This window comes from Neolamprologus multifasciatus, chromosome 18, assembly GCF_963576455.1.
Source record: "Neolamprologus multifasciatus chromosome 18, fNeoMul1.2, whole genome shotgun sequence".
NCBI lineage: Eukaryota > Metazoa > Chordata > Actinopteri > Cichliformes > Cichlidae > Neolamprologus > Neolamprologus multifasciatus.
This window is the reverse complement of record NC_140456.1, coordinates 15,416,521-15,439,313: the sequence shown is the minus strand read 5'-3', so window position 1 is coordinate 15,439,313 and position 22,793 is coordinate 15,416,521. Positions and strand designations below refer to the sequence as shown.

Sequence of the window (22,793 nt, the reverse complement as noted above, 5' to 3'; positions counted from 1 at the left end):
TGGTCTTTGGCTCTGAGCCACGTTCAACTTGTCGGAGCATGTGGTCTCCATGACATCTCAGTGCGTTACACAGTAAACACCTCAAAGTAAATGAATGAACCTGTTTCAAACCAATGACCGTCCCTTTCTCAACTTCTTAACCAGTCACATCCTGTTTCAAAACATGGAACAGCTTGTTCACAGTTATGAGTAATGGCAATAATCTCCTGAAGGTTGTGTGTGCTCAGGCTTCACAGGTAATTCAGCTGTGTAGCTTTAGTATTGTGATGTGTGCAGCTAAGATGAAGAATCCATACTGGTAGTAGCACTTTACAAAATATATAAGTGTGTGTAGTAAACGCATACACCAACAAAGTAATACACATATGTTAGAATAGAATAAAATTCAACTTTATTGTCATTGCACATGTCGCAAGTACAAGGCAACGAAATGCAGTTTGCATCCATCCAGAAAGTGCTTTAGCAATAATATAGATATATTACAAAAATGGGTCTATTATAGGTATGTTACAATGTACACGGTATGAAGGCTTGTTATGAATATACTATAACTATAAGTATGTACAGGCTATGAACAGGATATAAATATGAAAACTATACAGAAATATGAAATGTGAACTATATAAGTTATAAACAGTTGTAAAAAGTTGTAGAACAATAATTATTGTTTTGTACAGAATGATTGTCTATACAGCATTTACAGTAGTGCAGTTTAGATTAGTGATATGTGGCTAATTTCTACAGTGATTATATAAAGTGCAAGTGGTTGTGAGTGGTGGTTCAGTCCATGTTTGTTTTTGTCCATTGTGTGTGTTCAGTTATAGGTGGTTGTGGGTGTGTGTATGTTCAGTCCATGAGTTAAATGTGGGTCAGATGTCAGGAGGAAGAGTTCAGGAGTCTGACAATCTGACATGGAGTCTTTTATGATTAAAAGATCAGCTTCACTAAGAATATGTTCATTTTTGATGTTCTGAGTATATTTAGTCCTACTCTTATAAACATCTAAATATGCATAACAGTCATAATAAATGGTTATAATCTAAGATGACATTTCCACTTATGTATGTGCTCCTTAATAGGCTTTCATTTCTTAGCATCACAGCTGGGTAGAGGGTTACTTTCCTAAATCTGGTGACACTGATCGCTTCCGTGCCGTGCCCATGCCATCATATTTCTTCAAATCTGTCATTCAGTGTGCGTGACTACAGGAAACTTTGAGTCATTCGTGAGTGATTGACTGGTTGCAGCAATGCACATTGCAGGTGATATTTAATCCAGCCTTGTATTGTGCAAGTGACAGATCAGAATTGCAGCATAGATTTAAACAGCTCACATTTCTCTGCAGGTAGCCTCATTCTTTCCACTTAAAACATCAGATTCAGACACTTTGAAAAACAAGAATTCCTTTTGAAATTGTCCATAGGCCAGACGGAAGAGTGCAGGATAGGACACGCTGAGAGGCTTAAACGTTAACTAGGCCACTCAGCTTTCCTTGATGTCTCCATACGATCTTTTTATTCAGTCCCTGAATTATTTTTATCATTATATCGATATAATTATTATATCATGTCTGCTGGCAAATAAATCCCACCTCCCTCCCTCCTGGGTGCAAACTGTGTGCAAACATTAATAATGATGGTAATAATAAAATAATAATTTTTAGTGTGATTTGACTTTAGTCATGAGCTCCTACCGCACTCCTTCCCACAGGCCTAGGGCCTTTCTGTGTGCCATATCAAATGAATGTCAGATTAATTTCTCGCCTCATTAGTTTATATGGGGTGGATTCCGGTCTCAGTTTGTCCTGTCTTCAGTGTCCTGGCAAAAAAAATAAAAATAACAAAGCAGCTAGTGGGCTCTTTCCTCAACGAAATGCTGCCATCTGGTGGCTCGTTATGCTTCAGGCAGGTTTTTGGTGCCGTTAGCGCTAAAAATGTCGATCAGGTTTTCTATTCTGGCTCCTCAAGATTGAGGGCACATAGTGGGATAAGTGCAGGACCAACATTTAAAGATAAACGATCATGCAATTGATCAGCATCTGTCCTGATACACTGTATTTGATGGTTATTCGTGGCACGGGACTATTTAGCAGTTTGTCTAGCGCATAAAGGCAGTTACCTACTTTATCAGAGCGAAAATGCAAGCCACACAGTTTAAAATCTGGCTTTGCGGCCTTTGTTTTTCGGTATTTAAGATCAAAACATGCGGCTACGTGTGCGCTTCAAACTGCACAGAGCCGTCGCCTTTGCAATGTAAACGTCAGATGTGCAGGCAGTGCTGAGAAATTGCGTTTTTATCTCGTATGCACTCTGTAGGGCAGCTCTTATGATGCTGCCAAGCAGCGCTGCGCTGTGTGAGAAATCAAAGCGCAGGCGTCGAGTCGGGAGGGAGCCTATCTTGCGCAGGCTGGATACTGTACATGGCCATTGATGCTGCTGGATAGATGTAGCCCCCGATGTAAATAAGAATGGCGAGGGCAGCGGGTCTGACACGCCGAGTTATCTCTGCTTGACATCGGAACATCACACCATCGGGATTATATTTAAGAAGGAAGAAAGAAAAACGCGGGGTCCGTTTTTTTCATCTGAATCTGTCTTGACAGCTCGCCAGATGGTTTTCATTTGACACAAAGCAGACGGGCGGCTTCTTCTAATAAACACTTGGGAAAAACGGGTCATTATGACCTTAGTATCCTCCAGTAAAAGAAAACCATCGGATTGTTTTTACGCGGCAGCATTCTGCTTGCATCTTTTGCTTTGGATTTCGTGTGCCGTGTCCGGAGAGGGGGATCATCAGTTCAGCGTTGAGGTAAGATAAATGGCCTCCTACCCCCCTACCACCACCACCTCCCCCCGACTCTGAGAATCATAAATGACCGTGCTCGCTCCTCCACATCGTCTGCCTCAGCGTGGAAAAAACAAAAACAAAAAAACAGAACATGTATGTTGAGTTACCCACGCTATCTGTGGGCACATGCGATAAAGCATAACATGGAGACATTCCAAGCCTGTCAGGACAGCTCACGCACCGGAAAAAAATATCCCTCATTTGTTGGGCGCAATGAAACAGAAGGATGCTCATTTCAGGTTATTACATTGCGGTTCATGAAGTGAGGTGATCCAGCCCACTGATCCAAAATGTGCACATATGAATGCACTGAGATCCGTCTATTTAAAGTACAATAAACCCAAAATGCCTCAGCGCTTCTGTTGTATTGCTAGAGAAGCTACTTTTTTGACAGGTCATCATGAAGTGAGATGTGCTCTGGCAGCATCACAGTGTTGGAGGAGATAAAACATCTACAGACACAAGTTGCATAATAGGATTTGCTTCTTTTTCTACCTTATTAATTTATGTCATTTCCATCCTCACCACAGGCTCCCCTCCCACCACTCTGAAGAAATTAAATGCTGAAGCTGACAGTAACACACACACACCATTATTCAATTTAATGGCTCAATGAAATCTTGCCTGATATCTCTCTGAAATCTGTGCCTTTGAACAAACACAACTCATACAGGAAACACACCACGGGAGAAACCGGGGGAAAAAAGAGGGATAAAAAAAGGCATTTAGCAAAGCTGAGTAAGGGATAGAGGGAGAAGGGAGAGGGAGGGATGGGCAGAGGAGACAGTTAGTCAGATTAGCTAGCTGGAACATATCTCATTGACTGTGTGGTGATAGGGAGGCACCTGGTTGGCGTGTGGACAGCTGTAGATAGTGTGGGTGCCAAGCTCACTTTCAGGACTGAACCTGCCGGTGCCCCTGAATGATTCTCAGCTTCACCTCACTTGTTTGCATCAAATCACACTCTGGCTTTTTAGGGCAGGAGGAGGCAGGGCCACAGTCCTGCTCATGAACACTGACCGAGAGCCGCAAGACACAAACACTGACTAAGGTCAGCAGCAGGGATTCAGCTGCTTTTGTTTTAGCAGTGCTGTCCACACAAGCAACCCTTTAAACCCTAAAAAAATGTGCTTGATAGACAATTTAACTAAATAACTGACTATAGATTATTGTATATGTGTGTTTTTCTCAAAATTAGCTTTTGATACTCTCAGGATACTGTGATGTTAAATATAACACTGCTGCAGCTCATTCTGTTGTTTTATTTAATATTCAGTAGTACTGTAGCCAAAGGTTAGTCACTGTCTCTTGTGAGATTCACAATGAATGATGCACCTTCATATTATTGTTATACTCCCACTTTTAACGTACTGTATACATTACAGGAGTTTGGTGGATATGTGTGTTGTGTGGTGAATCATATGCCTTTTGTAATATTCCCAAACTTGTAAAATGTGCAACACTGTAGTGTAATCTTTCCTGTTTCCCTCTCTCAGATCTGAGCTTTGGTCTTAAACCAAGACAAAATATGATGGCTCAAATCTTTCTCCTTCTTCACCCCTTGCAGGGATGGCTACAGAGGTATGGCTACCTTCCCCGCACAGAACCAGGCATGTCTGTCCTGCGATCGGCCCAAACCATGCACTCAGCTATTGCTGCCATGCAGCGTGTCTACGGGCTCAATGTCACAGGGACACTGGATGAGAAAACCAAGGAGTGAGTGTATACATGTGTGGTGGATATACTTGCACAAACACAAACAGCTGAGCAGCACATGCACTTCCACTAGGCCATTAATGTCATGTTAATGCATTATGCTCCACTCGTTCATTTAAAATGCAGAAGGATGGACTATCGGTATTGCAAAGAATTAGTAAAGAGACAGAGATGTTTGTTTCACCTCGCGTCACCTCGCCTCACACAACCTCAGGTGAAGGTTTTAACACTTCTCCCTCTTCTCATTTTGCATGATGATGCAGTGATATCACCCTGAGGTGAGAATTCAAGTTTTGCCTATGTATTGTGTTTGTTTTGTAGTTGTGACGTGGGTATGAATGAGAAACATGAAGGGCTGTAGTTTGGAGTAGTTTAGCGCTGTTCTGCATTCCTTATTTTGGTTCTGTGATTCTCTGGCACCTGTCAGGAAGAGAACTGCTGAGTTCACTTCAATGCTTTGTGTTGTCTTGTGACGCAAAACTGAGATCCAAAGTTTTTTAGTCAGCAAACTTAAGTCACCCTCTCTTCTCTTCTCTTCTCTTCTCTTCTCTTCTCTTCTCTTCTCTTCTCTTCTCTTCTCTTCTCTTCTGTCATCACTTTTTAAGCTGGATGCAAAAGCCACGCTGCGGTGTTCCGGACAAATTCAGAAGCACGTCAAGGTCACGGAGGCGGAGATACGCTCTGACGGGACAGAAGTGGCAGCGAACACACATAACCTACAGGTGACAGACGGCTGAGGCATGTTGTCATAGGGAGGTTACGGATTCAGATCTGCTAGTGTTAATTTCCTCAGCTCTCCTCTGTCTCTCATCTCCTCCTCTTTAACCACCTGGGACCACATGCTCCGTGTTGTCATAGAGACCGAGCAAGTACGTCATGCGTGTGTGGGGGGCTCGCGCACAAAAATACAGTGATAATCACACATCCAGAAACACATAAATTAACACATAAATGCGCCCATGTGTGCTGCGAGTATGTTTGCTCCACAGTTATAAATAACTTGGTGGCGAAACGAAAAAACCAAAAAAAACAAAACAAGATCAGGCTGTTTTGTTTTGCTTTTTTTCCTCCTGTTTTTTGTTTTGCTCGATCATTTTCATAAAACAAAACGAGCCGTTTTAGCAGAGCCGCATGAAAATCGGGGGCTTTTCGCTCCCCGATATTAAATTGTTTGAAAATTCACAGTGTAAATTATCCATAATCTCAGCAGAAATATTTAAACACTCATCTTATCAGGCCCGATTAAGCCCACGCTTTTAATAGGTTCTGAGAAGAACCGATAAACGGGTCTCTGGCACAACTGCAAATTGACAGGTTTCTGCAGTAATAGACGATAACACTGTCAATTTATTCAAATCCTCCCTTCTTGCCTGAATTTGAATTGATGAGCCACCTCTCCTAATGGAATGTCAATCAGTGCTGAGCCACTGCTGCCGCTGCTGACTGCACTTTATTCGTGAAAATGAACGGGGAGCGAGGAGAAGATTTCCCATTCCTCTCTGCCTGCCAGACACTGATAACGACTGCTGTGTTAAAAGTTCAGTAAAAAGCTGCCGGCCTTGAAATAGTTGTCAAGTGCAACTTTTTTTAAGGATCTGCTTCTCATTCTGAAAAGCGTGTGTGTGTGTGTGTGTGTGTGTGTGGGGGGGGGGGGGGGGACGGTGATCAGACAAATTAACAGGGCAATGAAGCAGGATGTGTTTTATTTTCCTCCCTGAAGTTTGGAATTATATGCGATTTGTGTCTTTATGTAAACTCTGACTTTGCAGAGTATTTTTAGAGCGAGTGCCTTCACCACCTCTTCAGCAATCTTTTCACTTGGTATGCTTGTTCGGCTTCCCGCAGCATAAAAAATGTTACCCCGAAGGTGGGCGCCCGGGAGACTCACGATGCCATCCGGCGGGCGTTTGACGTGTGGCAGGGTGTGACTCCCCTACGCTTCGAGGCCGTTCCGTACAGCGCCCTGGAGACTGGCAGGCGTGACGTAGACATCACTATCATCTTCGCTTCTGGTTTTCACGGTGACAGCTCACCCTTCGATGGGGAGGGAGGATTCCTCGCCCACGCCTATTTTCCGGGCCCAGGCATAGGAGGAGATACACACTTTGACTCCGATGAGCCTTGGACGCTTGGGAACCCCAACCATGATGGTGAGTGAAAGGGAAAGCTGGCGTGAGGGATGAGACAAGGTGACTAAGACCGGTGTTGTGCCAAAGTAGGTATCCCCGACAGAATTTGTTTCCCCTGTGCTGGGAGCACGCAAGAAGTACTGATGTTTTCATTTTGTGAAAAATTAGTATCGTTACATTACCATTCAGTTTGAGGGTTACAACAGAAAATTATATATTTATTGCTCACGGGTGTCAGGTGGGATTATTTTAATAAACCATTAACATTTTGGCTGATAACTATTTTTATTCTCCTGTAACTTTACTATATAAAGAGCTAAATCCTCCAAAGTTTCAGGAGTAATGCGTCATAATAAGAAGTCTTTGTGAACGAAAAATCAGCAATGCTGGATACTGTTTGTCCGTGATTTACACAGGGGGAACAAATTGTGGCAGGATCAGCCTGATATTATTTGTATCCCACTATAACTTCGTTGTATAAAGAGCTAACATCTCAAAAATGTCAGGAGTAGTTAGTCATTATAAGAAGTGTTTGTAAACTAAAAATCAACAATGTGGGATACTGTTTGTCCGTGATTTGGACAGTCCAGCGTGTGCTCCCGACGCAGGGGAAACAAATTCTGTCGGGGATACCTAGTTTGGCACGACACCGGCAACAATGGAGCAAGCAAAGCACAAGAAAGGAGAAGCTACAGCAAGGATGGGGAGGGAGGTGGGCAGGGGGGATTTTAAGATAAAAAAAAGAAGAAGGGTTTTAAATGCTGAATGTTGGCAGGAAGGTAAATAAACAAAAACTGCATGGAAGATGTGAGGAAAGCACAGAGAAATTAAAAAAAAAAAAAAGATAAATGAGGACTGACTGAAGGAAAACCATCTAAATACAGATGGCTCGGCAGGAGGGCAATATGACAGAGATGGTATCACAGGGCATGAGTGTGAGGGATGCTTAACCAAAAAACTAAGAATGCAGAGATGTCTTTGATCCGCCCGTGTTCTGTAAAGACGCGTCACCCCATCTGTCAGGATTTTGATGTTTTTTTGTGGTGTAATAAGCTCTTCACACGAGAGGATAGAAGGCCCCACTATTTTAAGACAGTGGATGCTGGCTTATTCAGTTTTATTGAATTTGATGTAGCCCACTGGTATTTGTACCATTATATAATTTAATATTAATGATATTAGGCTACTTTGCTAATATCCATATGCTAAGTGCTTGCATTCTCCCATCCCATCCGGTTTATCGGGGTTGAGGGGAGGCGGTGGTTACAGTTCACTTTGTGTTTGTTCTGGTAACCTGTTTGCCACCCATCAGCTCTTCTCCCTCTCTCCCCTTTCTTTGTTGAATTCTTCACCCTTCTTCACCCTTGTGAAGCATCCCATGGTTATCCATTTGGAGTGCTGGGGCTGATTTTGAAAAGCACCCATCTCAGCTTATGTGTCTGGAAAGCTTTGCAACCTTTAATGGGCTTTCACAGCGGTGTAATTGTAAATGTTGCATGTTGACATGTGCGCTAATGGTAGCTCGGGCTTGTCTCCTGGGAGTCCTTATGGGACAATTTGGGTTAGGTGGAAGAGGCTGGTGGTGTTAGATAAATGGTGGTGGGGGTGGGTAACCTTTTAGCTGCTGGCTGACGGTCAGTCGCTGGTCTGTGCAGCGCTCCTGGCAGAGGGGGATATCATGTTGTAAAGGGCAACAATCTCCTGGGGACAGCTTCAGTCACAAGCTGTACTTAAATGGTGTACTTCTCTCTAAATCAGGTTGACACTATGAGCTGAACGTTGGCCATATGTACCAACTGTGACATTTTTATTTTTTCATTTGTCGGTGTGTGTGTGTGTGCGCGCGCTTGCATGCAATGTGACGTAGACTCACAATGTTTGTTTGTGCCAACATTCATATGAGTTCAGGTGCATTAAATGAGCGCTTCTTGTCCGATGCCCTGGGCAGCAATGTGAGTGTGTCCCTCCCCGCTCTCTGATGCTCTCATGTGGCTTATCTTCCTTTAAGTACACCTGTTTCATATTTTACCTCCAGTTCGCTTTCCTTGTAACTTTTTGCACCACATTAGCTCAGTGGAGGTACAACTGGAGCAGATGGCAGTGAGTAATTATGATTTTCGCTGCTGATAAATTAACTATTATGCACTGAATGGTTAGTCTGTAAAAAAAAAAGAAAAAGAAAAAGAAAGAAAAGAAAAACTGTGAAAGCTGCACCTGGAAAATGCAAAGCCTTGAAAATACTTTGTGATTTTTAATCAACAGTAATCTAAAAGTAGCAGGATTTTAAATAACAAAACAATAAAAAGAATCAAATTTTCACATTTAAAATCCTGTGAGTAGTACGTGTTTGGCATTTTGGGCTCGATAAATGGTTAAACAATTATTGGATTTGTCTGCACAGAGCAGGTTACATATTGATGCTAGGTAATCATAAAAACTGTTTTTCACACAGTATTTTTTTTCTTTTTTGTGAATCTAGTTTGCAGGGTGTCTCTGTACTTTTCACTTGTTAAGACTTTGCACTGGTGATAGCTGTGGATGGAGACCTGTGTTTACAGGTTCACCTGGACTTGAGCAAACAGATTTTAATTGGAAAGGTCGAGAATCAGGGTCATCATACCATTATGAGTGTTAATACTGTTAATATTTGCCTGTTCTGTTTTATCACAATGTGTAATCTCTCTTTATTTTTTATGTTATTGAACTTTTGGATTCTAACTCATGCCATCCTCTTCCTCTCTCCAGGTAACGACCTATTCTTGGTTGCGGTTCATGAGCTGGGCCACGCCCTCGGTCTGGAGCATTCCAATGACCCCACTGCTATCATGGCTCCTTTCTATCAGTACATGGACACTGAGGACTTCAAACTACCTCACGATGACCTACAGGGCATCCAGAAAATCTACGGTAACTTTCCCAAGTGAATTTCTCTTCAGAGCACAAGCTGAAAGTCTGAAAGAGCACGTAATCAAGACTCTTACGTCTTGTTTTGTTCCAACACTTCACTGAAGCTGTATAGCAAAACAACATAAATAGACAAGCGCTGAAGCTTAGTCACTTGCTTATTCAAATGCTGCTGCGTCAGTCATATTGGGTTCGATGCCAGTAAGCAGCATTTGTCAGCTGTTAAAGAGGGCAGCCAATCTATGCTTTCAAAACAACGTGAGTCCACTAATGCTCAGCCAAAAAAAGGATACAGTTTCCGTGCCAAAATAAAAGGCGCAATGGCCAAAAAGCTGTAAACTCACTGGACACCGACTTAAATCTTTCAGAAGTTTTGAAAAAGACGAATATAAAGGAATGCAGATAAAATACGTTCTATTTTTGTTTTTGTAGGTCCACCGGATAGAGCCCCACAGCCCACCCGGCCTCCACCCACAGTCCCACCTCCTCGCTTTCACCCTCCTTCCGACCCACGTAAACACGATCGCCATGCCAGACCCCATCGGCCTCCACTGAGTGCCAAACCCTCCAGCCCAAACTCCAAACCTAACATCTGTGATGGAGGCTTCAACACTCTGGCCATTCTCCGAAATGAGCTTTTTGTGTTCAAGGTAAAATAGGTCATCACATCAGAGCATTCTGGGATTTCAACGGTGGTGATAAAGAGCAGTGATGATTTGACCTTGTCCGTTTTTACAGGACCAGTGGTTCTGGAGGGTACGAGACAATTCGGTAGTTCCTGGCTACCCCATGCAGATAAGCTACTTCTGGAATGGCTTACCTCCCAAAATTGATGCCGTGTATGAAAACAGCGAAGGGAAATTTGTTTTTTTCAAAGGTAATAACAGCAACCGCTCTTTGTGTGTGTGTGTGTGTGTGTGTGTGTGTGGGTGAGTGTGAGTGTAGTTCAATTACTGGTAGTTAACATCCCCGTTACGTTAACTGGTCCTAAATGATCTGTTGATGGCATTAGGGCACCAAACAGTCTAATGACTGCAGGACCAAAAAATAATGTAGGTTTCTAAACATGAATGTAAATATGACGGTGTATTTCAGTCAAAGTAGGTAAAGAAAAAACTAAACCATAAAGAGCGGGGGTGGGGGTAGGGTGTGTGTGTGTGTGTGTGTGTGTGTGTGTGTGTGTGTGTGGGGGGGGGGGGGGGGGGGGGGCAATGTGTGATACTGCAAAAACAACCTCTAATAAATTTCTCTCAATTTTACCATTTTAGAACAAGACATCCAATATTCTCTGAGATGATTAGGTCATTAATTTCAATAAAAAGAAGAATTAAGAAAATGTAAGAAGATCAGAATCAGCCTCTGCACTCATCCCTACCGATGGCTATTTATTATTGCTTCAGTGGCGGACCTAATCATATTATACTTTGCAATCAAAAGGGCCAGAATTACTAGAATTACCACAGTTTGATGATGCATTAGCGTGAACTGAGCCTATTTAGAGGAAAGCAAATTAGACGAAGTGACAGCTTTTGTGCGCGTGTGCCATTTCCTGTTTATTGGAGGCACCAGAGGTGTGATTGATTGGTTGATCCACACATGCCAAAATTGAAGCTATTGCTCCAATATGACAATAAATGTAAAAACAATGCTATGTTTAAAATTACATATGCTTTTGGGGCAAGGAAATGCATTCATATTTGCCAGGCTTTACTTAAAAAAAAATTTTAGTGTAAAAAACACAAATTTATACAACAAATCTTCTTTATCCTTAACTACAATATATGTAGTGCTTTTATTAAGTATCCTGGGTACACACCGGCTACATATGTGTACCTAATAATGTCTGTGATTTTGACTATGGGAATATAACATGGGATAAACAAACACGCCAGTATTTTTTAGTCATTTACGAGTTCTTAGGCGTCCCAGAGCACACCTGGGTGAGAGTTAATCCATGGGTGTGCTCCCATACAGAATGAAAAATTCAGAGACACTAGTAAAGCTGCTCCTGTTTGCCTCTTTCTCACACACACATGCACAAAACTCCAAATATGCTAATAGTCTCTTTATTAGTCCAAAGATTAATCCAAGATGAAGGCCAGTGAGTCCAAACCACAACTAAACGCATAGAGAAACAGACATGCAGGTGACAGGCGACACAACAGAGCACAAATGAAAACACACAACTATTTATACTAGGAACACACTGAGGGTTGACATGGTAAAACTAATAGCACTACATGAGTGACAACAGACTATCAAAATAAAACAGGAAGTTACTCAAGAAACCGCAACAAGACTTAAGCTTGACACAGAAGGACACAAAGGACAGAACGAGAGACTGTAGAAAATAAAGCATAAGCAGAATACTAATGGGAACAAACAGGAACTGAAACAAAGCATTAAGGCACACAATACTAAGGAATGTGAAAATCAGGGGAGCAGGGCAAGCTTTACAGTACATATCTTTTCTTTTTTTTTTACTGTAACAGGCGACAGTGAGGTTGTTTTGCTTTCTGTTTGGTAGGAGAACGAGTGCAGGTCCAGTGGAGCCGTCCGTCCACCAGGCAGATTAACATGACATCTGTCACTCTGTGGGATCAGAGTGCCTCATGCTTTATTTATTCACTCATAGGGACTTAACTGTGTGTGTGTGTTTGTGTGTATTGGTGGGTTTGTGCATGTGAGTGTCGAGCTACTTACTGCACAGCAACCCTTCTTTGCTCCGCCTGAGGCATTTATGATCAAACTGAATTAAATGCAACAATAGCTTCAATAAAGCTCAACACAACAAGTCTCAGTAGAGTTGTCTTCAGAGCATCAGCTTGCTGTTTATTGTATTATACTGTAGATAACACTGCATAGATTTTCCTGCGTCGCAATATTCTTAAAACAAGGTGACATCTTCCGACCCTTAAAATTACATGAGCAGGAAAAAAAAACTCAATGAAAAGAAAGAAAAGCAACAACACAAAAGAGTTGAATGAGCTGAAATCCCGTGGTGTTTTTTTTAAGTTATTTTCTTTGTCCCAGTGCAATCTAACTTTGCCCGTGCATTTTAGGAAACCGTTTCTGGGTCTTCAAGGACACAACTCTCCAGCCTTCGTACCCTCAGGACATCTCGCTGTTCGGGAGTAGCATGCCCACGCAGAGCATCGAGACAGCTGTCTGGTGGGAGGATGTCGCCAAAACCTACTTCTTCAAAGGAGACAGGTCTGTGCAGATTATTTGTCGTGTAAAGATTTGGACAGAACTGAAACTGCTCAGAATAAAAACACCATGCACCATGGGGACATTTGAAGGATAAAATGTTTTTTAACATATTCTATTATAGATAGAATATGATTATTAGATTATACACTCATATATTGATTACATCACATCCACAGTGTGCCTTTTGTCCTGTCTCCCTTCCCTCACCCCAAGCCGTTCACAGCAGATGGCTGTCCCTCCCTGAGCCTGGTTCTGCTGGAGGTTTATTCCTGTTAAAGGGAGTTTTTCCTTCCCACTGTTGCCAAGTCCCTGCTCATAGGGGGTCGTCTGTTTGTTAGAGTTTTCTTTTTCTATTATTGTCGGGTCTTTACCTTACAATATAAAGACTGTTGTTGTGATTCAGCACTATACAAATAAAGTTGAATTCAATTTAAATATGTTTTAACCTTACGCAGCAGATCCTAAAGACAAAACAAAGCATCTTTTTTTGCTTTCCTCTTCCTCCACTGCGATATAAGCGGAAGGTTTTTGGCTATGCTTGGTTTGGACACCTTTTGCAGCATTGATGGCCTGAAGTCTCCTACAAGTGTCCGTCAAGCTTGGCACATCTTTTCTTTTAAAAACATTATCTCTCATCCATCTTGGCAGAACAGTTTAAGCTCGATCAGGATTGTCAGTGAGCTCCCATTTTTCTAGTCTCTCCAGAAATGCTGTTTTGGGTCCAGAATTGGGTCCAGAATTCAAGACATGTGAGCTTATGCCCCAAGCTGGACCACTTTGGAAAAGGTGTCCAGTCCCTGTTGCTGAAAAGCCTCCTGACAGCATCAGGTTGCCACCGCTGTTTGACTGTGCAGATGGGTTTGTGGAGGTGGTGCTCAGTGGGCGGTTTCCAGCCTAAAAACATTTAGAATCATGGTGATATACTTCAGTCTTCAGTCTGTAAAATGTTGCTTCTCTGGAGTTGTTAAGGTACCTTTTGGCAAATGCCTGGTGGCCCTCATGAGGAATGGTTTGATTCAAAGTAACCACTTGGTTCTTAGTTAGCAGATTAGAATAGAATAGAATAGAATAGAATAGAATAGAATAGCCTTTATTGTCATTGTACAAAGTACAACGAAATTGGAGTGCCACTCCCTTGGTGCAAAATGCAAAATAAATATAAATGTAAAATATAAAAAGTACAATAAAACAACTGTAGTACTCAGACAATAAATAAGTACAATATATACAGGATAGCAGCATAATATAATGATAGTATGAATAGCAGCATAGTATAGTGACGATGGCAAGTATAGTTAAGCAGGTTTAATTGTTTTGTGCTTATTTACTGTGGTGATAGCTCTGGGAAAGAAGCTATCCCTGAATCTGTTTGTCCTGGTTTTATGTGACCTGTACCGTCGGCCTGACGGTAATAGTTCAAACAGTTGATTACTGGGGTGAGAGTAGTCCTTAATGATATTGCCAGCTCTGCTGAGGTATCGGGAGTTCGCAATGGCCTCCAGGCTGGGCAGAGGGCAGCCAGTGATCTTCTGGGCTGTGTTGATGACCCTCTGCAGTCCTTTCCTGTCTGCAACTGAGCACCCTGCATACCACGTTGTTATGCCGTACGTTAGGATGCTCTCTATGGTGGCTCTATAGAATGTCACCAGCAGCCTCTCCTCCAGGTTGTTCCTCCTGAGCACTCTCAAAAAATGGAGACGCTGCTGGGCCTTTTTTACCAACGCCGTGGTATTTGCAGTCCAGGAGAGATCAACAGAGATCTGCACGCCCAGAAACCTCATGGAGTGTACCCTCTCCACACAGTTCCCGTGAATGTAGAGTGGGGCCGGGTCTGCTCTGCCCTTCCTGAAGTCCAAAATAAGTTCTTTAGTTTTCGTGGTGTTCAGTTGGAGGTTGTTAGCTGAACACCACTCAGTCAGTCTGTTAACCTCATCTCTGTAGTCCGACTCATCCCCCCTTGAGATGAGTCCAACCACTGTGGTGTCATCCGCGAACTTTATGATGGTGTTTGAGAGATGGGTAGGGGAGCAGTCGGATGTGTAGAGCGTAAACAAGAGGGGACTCAGAACACATCCTTGTGGAGACCCGGTACTGAGTGTGATGGTGCTGGACAGGTGGGGGCCGAGTCTGACAGACTGTGGTCTATTTGTCAGGAAGTCCTTGATCCAGAGACAGATGGAGGTGGAGAGTCCCAGGTGAGACAGTTTCTCGACCAGGATCTCCGGGATGATGTGATTGAATGCTGAGCTGAAGTGATTAGATTAGCTGAGATTACTGAGTTTGATCTGTTTGGCCAGATCAAGGTACCGCTGGAGATTTAAGATTTCTTTGATTTGGGAACGATGGAGATTACTACCTTCTTTGATCTTAAAAGCTTTGCATCTGGACTGTATGTTATCCTGTGCATGGATTCATGCAGAGTATAATTGGGTACCTGCAGTTTGAATCGAATTGAATCCAAGGATTCATTCCAAGACACCAAATATGAGAATCTGGTGTTTATCTGAGTGCATTGCAAGTCCTAAAGTTTGAGTTTATGCCAGAGTGACTCACATGTTAAGCTGTCAAGTTAAATCATATCCTAAGAGGTCATAGGACGCTGTGATGGGAGCTGACAAAATGCTTTGTCATGATACTATCCCAAACCACAAGTTGCCACATTTTGACAAACAAGACATTTTGTCTTGAGCGTGATTTTATCTCTCTCTCTCTCCCCGCGTGTACGACAGGGACGTGTTTGTTCTAATTCAAAGAAATGACAGTTTGCAGCGAGATTTATGTGCGTGAGCACGAGTGTATGAGAAGCACATCAATCACAGCTACTAGTGAAACAGATCTATGTGGCAGATACACACAGAGCATGGATGATTGATTTACCACTTTCTGTGGTCATGTGAAATACTTGAAGTCTGTTGCTGATCGTTAAATAGTCACATGGAAAAAAAACGACATTTGATTGCGAGTTATAGATATGAGTTTGTGACAGTAAGCAGAAATCCAGTGCAGTGCTCTCGTCATCCCAGGATATAATGTCTTTGTTTTCCTGAAGGTAAATGCTGAACTACAGTTATTGCTTTCTGGGCTTAGTGCGACTTTTAAGGAGACATGAAATGAAGGCCTGTTCTGTGTTGAACTGGTTGACCTACTGAGCAGTAGACCTATTTTCAGTGTTGCAGACATGTTGGTGAGTCCTGATTATCTCAAGCTAAACATAGACGTTGTCTCCCAAGTGGTTTTGTTCTATATTGCATAATTTATATGTTACACAAATAAACAGAGCTGTAGCATAAATTCAGGCAGGCCATGATGTCAAGCTCAGCATAATCCTGTCTGTCAGCTGCTTTTGCAACCCACTGTTATCCCAACTTCTCCTTTTAATGCTGTGTCTGATTATTATGTCTTATCCACTGATCCACTGATGGCTGCTTGTATATGTGCATGATCCCTGCCCATGTGTGAAGAGTGTTTTAAAACATCTGTCGCCATCAGTATTAATATCTCCAATTAGCTAAAACGTCAGTGTCATTATTGAGGTCCTGGCCAGCAGTTCTTTACAAATCACTGCCACCCAACATCTTTGTGAAGTCCCGATTAAGGGAGCTGTCGAGTAAAAGAAAAACTTAGCGACAGTTTTTAAAAAAATATTTAAGTGTGTTTTGAGGAAAGTAGTCCTAACTCTTTGTATGATATTAATACCTGTGATGTTCAAGGCTACAGGGTTGTTAAAATGACAAATACATCTATTGTTTCCATTTTAAGTGACTAAGTGGTGGTAACACAAGTGTGCTAACATTTTTTAATACTTATTATGACTACTGCACTAACTAACAGGTGTCCCTGAACCTCTGTATTGACTCTTATTTGATATATTTGCCTGTCCTGTTGTAGATACTGGAGGTACAACGAGGATATGAGAACCATGGACCCGGGTTACCCAAAACCCATCACCATCTGGAAGGGCATCCCTGACTCTCCACAAGGGGCTTTTGTGGACAAGGCCAACGGTATGTTTGCATTACTGACTGTAAAATCTGTAAGAAATAATAATGTGATACCAGATGCCTGTAAAAGGTAATAAAAACAAACACAAAACAGGAAGTTGATAAGTTTATGTGGCAATATCCAGTTTGTTTTTGACTAGTATGTAGTACTATAAAGTAGTGCAACCAGCTGTGAAATACATTTAGAGTAAGTAATGTGTTTTGAGTGGGCGGCGGGGGCAGCTGAATAAGACATGTTGATTCCAGCTGGAGACCTTTGATGCATCTTGCAATCCATTACTTTGTTTTCCATCTGTCTCTACACTGTTTAACAAATTCAAAATATCCCCAAAAAGTCTTTAAAAGACTGCCTATATCCCTAAATCCCCAGGTTTCACCTACTTTTACAAAGGAAAGGAGTACTGGAAATTCAACAACCAGCTGCTTCGCGTGGAGCCTAACTACCCGAGGTCCATTCTGAGGGACTTCATGGGCTGCGACAGCCTACCCGCCGACCCCGATTGGGACTGGAGCCCCACGGTGGTAGAGGAGCGCCACTATGACAACGGTGATGCAGACGTTGTTATCAAACTAGACAGCGCCGGAGGTACGGAGAAAGCGGTGGCCATTGCTATCCCCTGCGTTCTGGCGCTGTGCATGATGGTCCTCCTCTACACTGTTTTCCAGTTCAGGAGGAAGAGCACGCAGCGCCACATACTGTACTGCAAACGCTCCATGCAGGAGTGGGTCTGAGGGATTGTCGCTGCACTGTATAGAAAGGGTTGTAAAGCTCTGATAAAGGTCTAGTTATTGCTCCAAGCCCTAAGTACAGTAATTGGGAGCGCTGTAAAGGGTACAGCAGATGAGGTTTGCCATGTAGGCAGATTTCAGAACTGCTCGAAGTCGTGACATGCAAACTGCAAAGAAGTGAAACGATCAGCAGAACTCAAACGAGGATGATGCTGGAGCCACACCTATGTCTAACTAATATGTATGTATCAGCTTTGACTTTTTCTGTATCTTGGAATGAACTCAATTAAGTGAGACAGAGTTAAGCTTGTGTAAGTGGGACCTTTGTCTATCCCCATCTCTGCACGCCACTTAAAAAGCCCCAAGCACTAACTTCAGTGGACAAATTAGATATAGGCTTCTACTTTGCTTTCATTTCTTAATTAAATTGCCCTGAGCTGTGCTTTCCTTAATTTAGGGTCCCCTGTAAAAGATTATTCATTGTGCTGCGGATTCACACACGAACCAAATATGACCTTTTTCTTCCAAAGAGGATTACTGCTTGATGTGTTGTTTTTGATGGGATTTTTTTTTTCCCCCTGCGTGGATCAAACTTCATGGACCATACTCTGATTTTCTTTTGCCATGTCTATTCATATCCACCCGTCTGCTCGCTAATCTGTTGGGATAAGACGCAGCCGTTAGAGGTAGGAATTCAAGACTGTTGTGGAGTCTATCTCCAAAACAGGGGCCAAAAAAACCTCTCTGCAATATTCATGAGACTGCCTTAATCACACATTGCTTAAAGTTCCCTTTGCTCTCTTTGTCCTTTTCTCTGGTCCAGAGAGTTGAAGATGCTGAGTGAATTCCTTACTGCCCAGACATTAAAGCAGTATTTGAGGAGGTTTATTGTTCTTGAAATGTGCTAAGCTGTGCCTGGTGGAAAGTAGGCTATCAGCTTTCATTTACTCCATCACCTGAGGGTATGAGAGAGGAGGGCGTTTGTTGTACTCTGTAAAAAAACAAACAAACAAAAAAGGCACAAATGTGCGGGTAATTTACATTGTGCAATTTCCTGTTTTTGTTGTTGTTGTTGTTTTTGTTTTTACAAAAGTTTCCATGAATGGTAAGTGGTAAAATCAGAAGGTCATTAAAAAAACAAACCATGAGTAAAATATAAATATGGAAAATTAATTCATTTTAAAACCGTACATTGTACTGCATTTCTACAATTTTTTTACAGTGTAGGTTTGAGGGAAAAGAGGGGTGGATACCCGCATTATAGATGTACTGTACTATTATTGAACTATTATACTGAACAACCAACAACCTGCATCCTTTTTACCTGCCCAGTTTGGACAACAGTACTCCAAACAGCGTTAATCCATATATTTTAAAAAGCTTTACAAATCCATGTTTTTTTGGTACAAGGTTTGTAAGTTTACATAATATTTCATATCGAACAAAATAACTTGATCCACCTGTTTTTTTTTTAAAGAAAACATATTTCTTAATAGAAGCAAATAATCTCTACTTACCACAAGCACAACACGTATCAGTGGCCAGTGCTGTTGCCCAGATTGCTCCATCATCTCACTACTTTGTGCAACAAGGTTTTGATGCACAGCACTGCTGTAATCAAGAAAATATGTCTAAACATGCAGAGGAATTAAAAAGCAGAAATAAAGACACTAACTTTTTTTGATATTTGAAAAAACTCTTAACCAGGTTTGTCTGTGTTTTTAAAACTCAGGCGGTTTTATGCAATCTAACTCTTGACTAACCACTATACAAACACTATGTTACATTAACAATTTACTAATCCCAGTTTATAGAACTAATAAAAAATGGAATTAACAGGATTATTGGAAAAACAAAAACAGCTAAATTTAATCTAAAATATTTCTCATATACAGTATAATATGTGTCATTTAATATATGCATAGTACATATATAAATCTTATGAATTTAGGAAAACAAAACAACATAAAAAGACAGGCTCTCTCCGAGGTGAGATGGAGCCAAACTGAGCAAAAGCTTTTCTGTCACCATATAATGTGTTATAAATGCAATACAGCCTGGATCCTAATTAATATGTCGGTCTGCCATATATGTAACGACGGGGTTGTGCGGCGTAGCATTTCTCAGAGTATGCCAGATGATCCATCTCCATTCATGATGTGATTTCAGTTCTTTTTGCTACTCTTTTACTTGAAATGGTCCTCTGCACCAACTGTACAGGATATCTTACATAACCCTCCGCTGATATTGAGGCAATGCCATTTTATAACATATCAGATAGGGAATTTTAGATTTAAAATGTTCTTATCTTTGAATGATCTACTGAAAGGTACATGTATGGAGCTGTGATTGATGGGTTAAAACCTTTATTATACATAATTTGTAACACATACAAATGAAATCTTAAATAAGGGCAATGCATGCCGTGTTTAAACTAAGATGTCATTCTTTCATAGCCGTTGCCCGTGGGTCATCCTCGTACCAGTCTTTCCCTCAGTATTTAAATGAAGTGGCTGATCAGACTTGGATTTTTTCTGCTCAAAGCATTGACAGTCATGCTATATGATCCATGTAAAAATGGCTAGCTTCCTTCTCTGTCCTTGCTGTTCTAGTTTTCATGCAACAGTCAACAGTAATGAAAGAAAATGTAAAGACAGGAGCAGCTTTGCTTTCCCGAAGCAGTGCTAAATCGCTGTGCACATCAGTCCCTGTCGATCCATGATCAGGTTGAAGCAAAAGCCTTTGGCTCAGTGTCGTGTATGATGTCTTATCAGTTTGTGTGTTTGTGGTGAGGATCTGGTGGCGTCAGAGCGTGTGAAGTGAGGCAGGTCAGTACTGTATTTATTGCCGTATTTATTCCTGTGTGCTCAGAACCTCAACTCTTGCATTGCATTGTACTGAGGGCAAGAAATTGTCAATAAAATGGGTTTGAAATGCAATATTTTTTCTAGTCTCACAGCTACTAAGTAATCCATGTCCTTCTGTTACTGCCTAAGCAACAAACCATTTTATGTGGCGTATGGTTTTCCGTCTTTGAGAGGGAGACCAAATGTTTAAAGGTTAAAAACTCTTCAGTGAACTTTGTCATGCATCAAGTGAACGAACCGCTGGACTGTTTTTTAGATATGTGAAAAGCAGAAGGTCACAGCGCGTCAACATGTCCTTGGTTGTCCCCAGACTCCTGAGTGCTTTTTTTAAGGTCTGCCTTGACACATGCTGCTAAGCATTAGGGCTAATTTAGAGTGTCATTAAAGGAAGTGGATGAGGCTGATTAGACAGCAGTCATTACACCAGAGAGGCAAGAGACGAGGAGCATTCTGCAGTCACTGCAGTCTAGATGTGATAGCCAGATGCAGTACATGCCATATATACTCCAAGGCACAGTGCATAAGAAGTAAACATTTGGCATATATATATATATATATATATATATATATATATATATATATATATATATATATATATATATATATATATATATATAAGCCAGACTGTATACTGTTTCCTTCAGGCAGTTCTGTTTTTAATCCATCCATTTCATGGATAAAGAACATGCTGTGTGTTAATGAACGTGTCCTGTTATCACGCTCTCACACAAACATAACCTGTCTCTATTACAGCGACAGCATGCAAAGGCACATTTATATGCAGCATTAAAAGATAATTTATTTAAGAAACTGGGATTCAGTTTTGCACAAGATACATTTAGCATGTCTGAAATGAACAGTGACAAAAGCAAGAAGACTCAATGTTCCAAGCTTTTAGGCCTTGATTTTGAGAAGATTAAAAACATCACATTATTAAAGCTATTATTAAATCACTGACGATGGCACATGCAGGATAAGGAAGCCTACTCAACATGTAGCCTTTTGTGTGGGACTCTCCACTTTCTTTCAGAGTTACAATAGAAAAGTGCAGAAAATGTTCTGGTTCAAATTTTCCACATGTTAGAATTAAATGTTAAAGAAGGTAGGTGCTTATTTTCTCTGAGTTTCAAGTGTGGAAATACCTTGTTTGTATCCATTTCCTGATTTTAGGAAATGGAATAACCTGAGCTACTGTACTGGGTTATGGTCTCACCACTGGTAAAGATGAACAAACTCCAGTGTTAGAATAAGTGGACAAAAAAGGTATAATTTTCATAATAAAACATGTCCGTCTCTGATATATGCAGTAGTGATTCGTGTGATGGTTAGCATCATCACTTCCGAGGAAGAATTGGGGGTTTGAATAAGAGTTATTATAGTTTTGTGGGTTTTTTTTTTTAATTTAAATTTTCATTAGTTTCTGTGTTTAGTCGTTTTAAGTATTATTGCATAGAGGCAAGATTTAGGAAAATCAGTACAGGTACCACAATCAAAATACAACTACTGAAAGCAGTTGACGCACAGTGTTTTAGATATCAAGAGTCTTACTAAACATGTCATAATAGCCTAATAAATACTGTGAATACACTACCATATCTATAGACTGAGAAAAACAGAAGTAAAAGAAAGTTTTATTAATATAAAACCAAATTACAACAACAGTAGCCTCAATGCACTTTAGATTCTAAGGTAAAGACCCTACAATAATAGAGAGAAAACACCAACAACCACATGACCCCCGATGAGAAACACTTGGCGACAGTGGGAAGGAAAAACTCAATTTTAAGAGTAAGAAACCTCCAGCAGAACCAGACTCAGGTAAGGACAGCTGTGGGTGAGGGGAATGAAGACAAGACAAAAACGTGCTGTGGTACAGAGAAAGAAATTAATCATAACTACTGATTAAATGCAGAGAGGTGTATAAAAACATAGTGAGTGGAAAAAAGGTGAGTAAAGAAGAAACACTCAATCATGGGAATACCCACAGCACCCTAAGCCTATAACAGTGTAACTAAGGGAGGATTCAGAGTCACCTAATCCAGCCCTAACTATATGCTTTGTCAAAAAGAAAAGTTTTAAGTCTAATCTTAAAAGTCGAGGGGGTGCCTGTCTCCAGAATCCAAACTGGGACCTTGTTCCACAGAAGAGGGCCCTGAAAGCTGAAGGCTCTACCTCACTTTCTACTTTTAAATACTCTAGGAACCAAAAGTAATCCTGCAGTGCTCTACTGGGATAATAGAGTATGTGAGGTGTTTAAAATAAGATGGGGGCTGATTATTCAAGACCTTGTATGTAAGAATAAGTCTTTTAAACTTGATTCTGGATTTTACAGGGACCCAATGAAGCGAAGACAATATAGCTAATACCTTCGATCTCCCTGTCACTAC

At 41.3% G+C, this 22,793-nt stretch overlaps 1 protein-coding gene across 2 annotated transcripts; it reads left to right on the top strand.

Moving 5' to 3' along the window:
• Window positions 1-1,944: 1,944 nt before the first annotated feature.
• Window positions 1,945-19,010, top strand: mmp16b (matrix metallopeptidase 16b (membrane-inserted)). Of its 2 annotated transcripts, XM_085141409.1 has the most exons (11): window positions 1,947-2,808; window positions 4,415-4,563; window positions 4,827-4,841; window positions 5,169-5,285; window positions 6,409-6,713; window positions 9,438-9,599; window positions 10,029-10,246; window positions 10,335-10,473; window positions 12,659-12,809; window positions 16,698-16,813; window positions 17,181-19,010. In XM_085141409.1, the coding sequence occupies exons 1-11, from the start codon at window positions 2,680-2,682 to the stop codon at window positions 17,540-17,542; spliced, it is 1,863 nt and encodes a 620-aa protein (XP_084997535.1). In that variant the 5' UTR covers window positions 1,947-2,679; the 3' UTR covers window positions 17,543-19,010. The 2 variants fall into 2 exon arrangements, with proteins under 2 accessions (XP_084997536.1, XP_084997535.1); XM_085141410.1 differs by lacking the exon at window positions 4,827-4,841 and having other exon boundaries at window positions 1,945-2,808.
• Window positions 19,011-22,793: the final 3,783 nt, after the last annotated feature.

Coding starts and splice junctions, on each gene's coding strand:
- mmp16b (XM_085141409.1), top strand. CDS start 2,680: ATGACCTTAGTATCCTCCAGTAAAAGAAAACCATCGGATTGTTTTTAC. Junction 5,286..6,408: donor CGAACACACATAACCTACAG/GTGACAGACGGC, acceptor GGCTTCCCGCAG/CATAAAAAATGTTACCCCGA. Junction 9,600..10,028: donor GGGCATCCAGAAAATCTACG/GTAACTTTCCCA, acceptor TTGTTTTTGTAG/GTCCACCGGATAGAGCCCCA.